The sequence below is a fragment of the Penaeus monodon genome, chromosome 22, assembly GCF_015228065.2.
Source record: "Penaeus monodon isolate SGIC_2016 chromosome 22, NSTDA_Pmon_1, whole genome shotgun sequence".
Taxonomy (NCBI): domain Eukaryota; kingdom Metazoa; phylum Arthropoda; class Malacostraca; order Decapoda; family Penaeidae; genus Penaeus; species Penaeus monodon.
The window spans coordinates 16,241,294-16,241,573 of NC_051407.1; the positions used below are offsets into that span (position 1 = coordinate 16,241,294).

Below are 280 nucleotides of genomic sequence, written 5' to 3' on the forward strand. Positions count from 1 at the left end.
GAGCAGTGAGGGCGTAGATACAAGGAGCGACACTCTGCGAACCCAAGTTGGTGAAGGACGCACTCCACACCCATTTGACGTCCATCGATATTATAGCAAATTTCAGCGACACACATTAAAACTTCAGAGGGTTATTTCTGACCAAATCACCGTCAGTCAGCCAGTTAGATATATCACAGGGACATTTAACTATTAAAACTTGGAAGCCTGACGATTCAAACACCGGGGAATGGCGACTGCTGCAAAATGAACAAAAACATAAGCCTGATTGAGAGAGAGA

At 44.6% G+C, this 280-nt stretch overlaps 1 protein-coding gene across 1 annotated transcript in view; it reads right to left on the bottom strand.

The window, feature by feature from the left end:
- LOC119587343 overlaps positions 1–244 on the bottom strand; it is a gene marked incomplete in the record, with an annotated part of 21,840 nt that extends 21,596 nt beyond the window's left edge. Inside the window, 1 exon segment of the mRNA XM_037936090.1 lies at positions 1–244. Coding sequence (XP_037792018.1) covers positions 1–85 — 85 coding nt within the window.
- Positions 245–280: the final 36 nt, after the last annotated feature.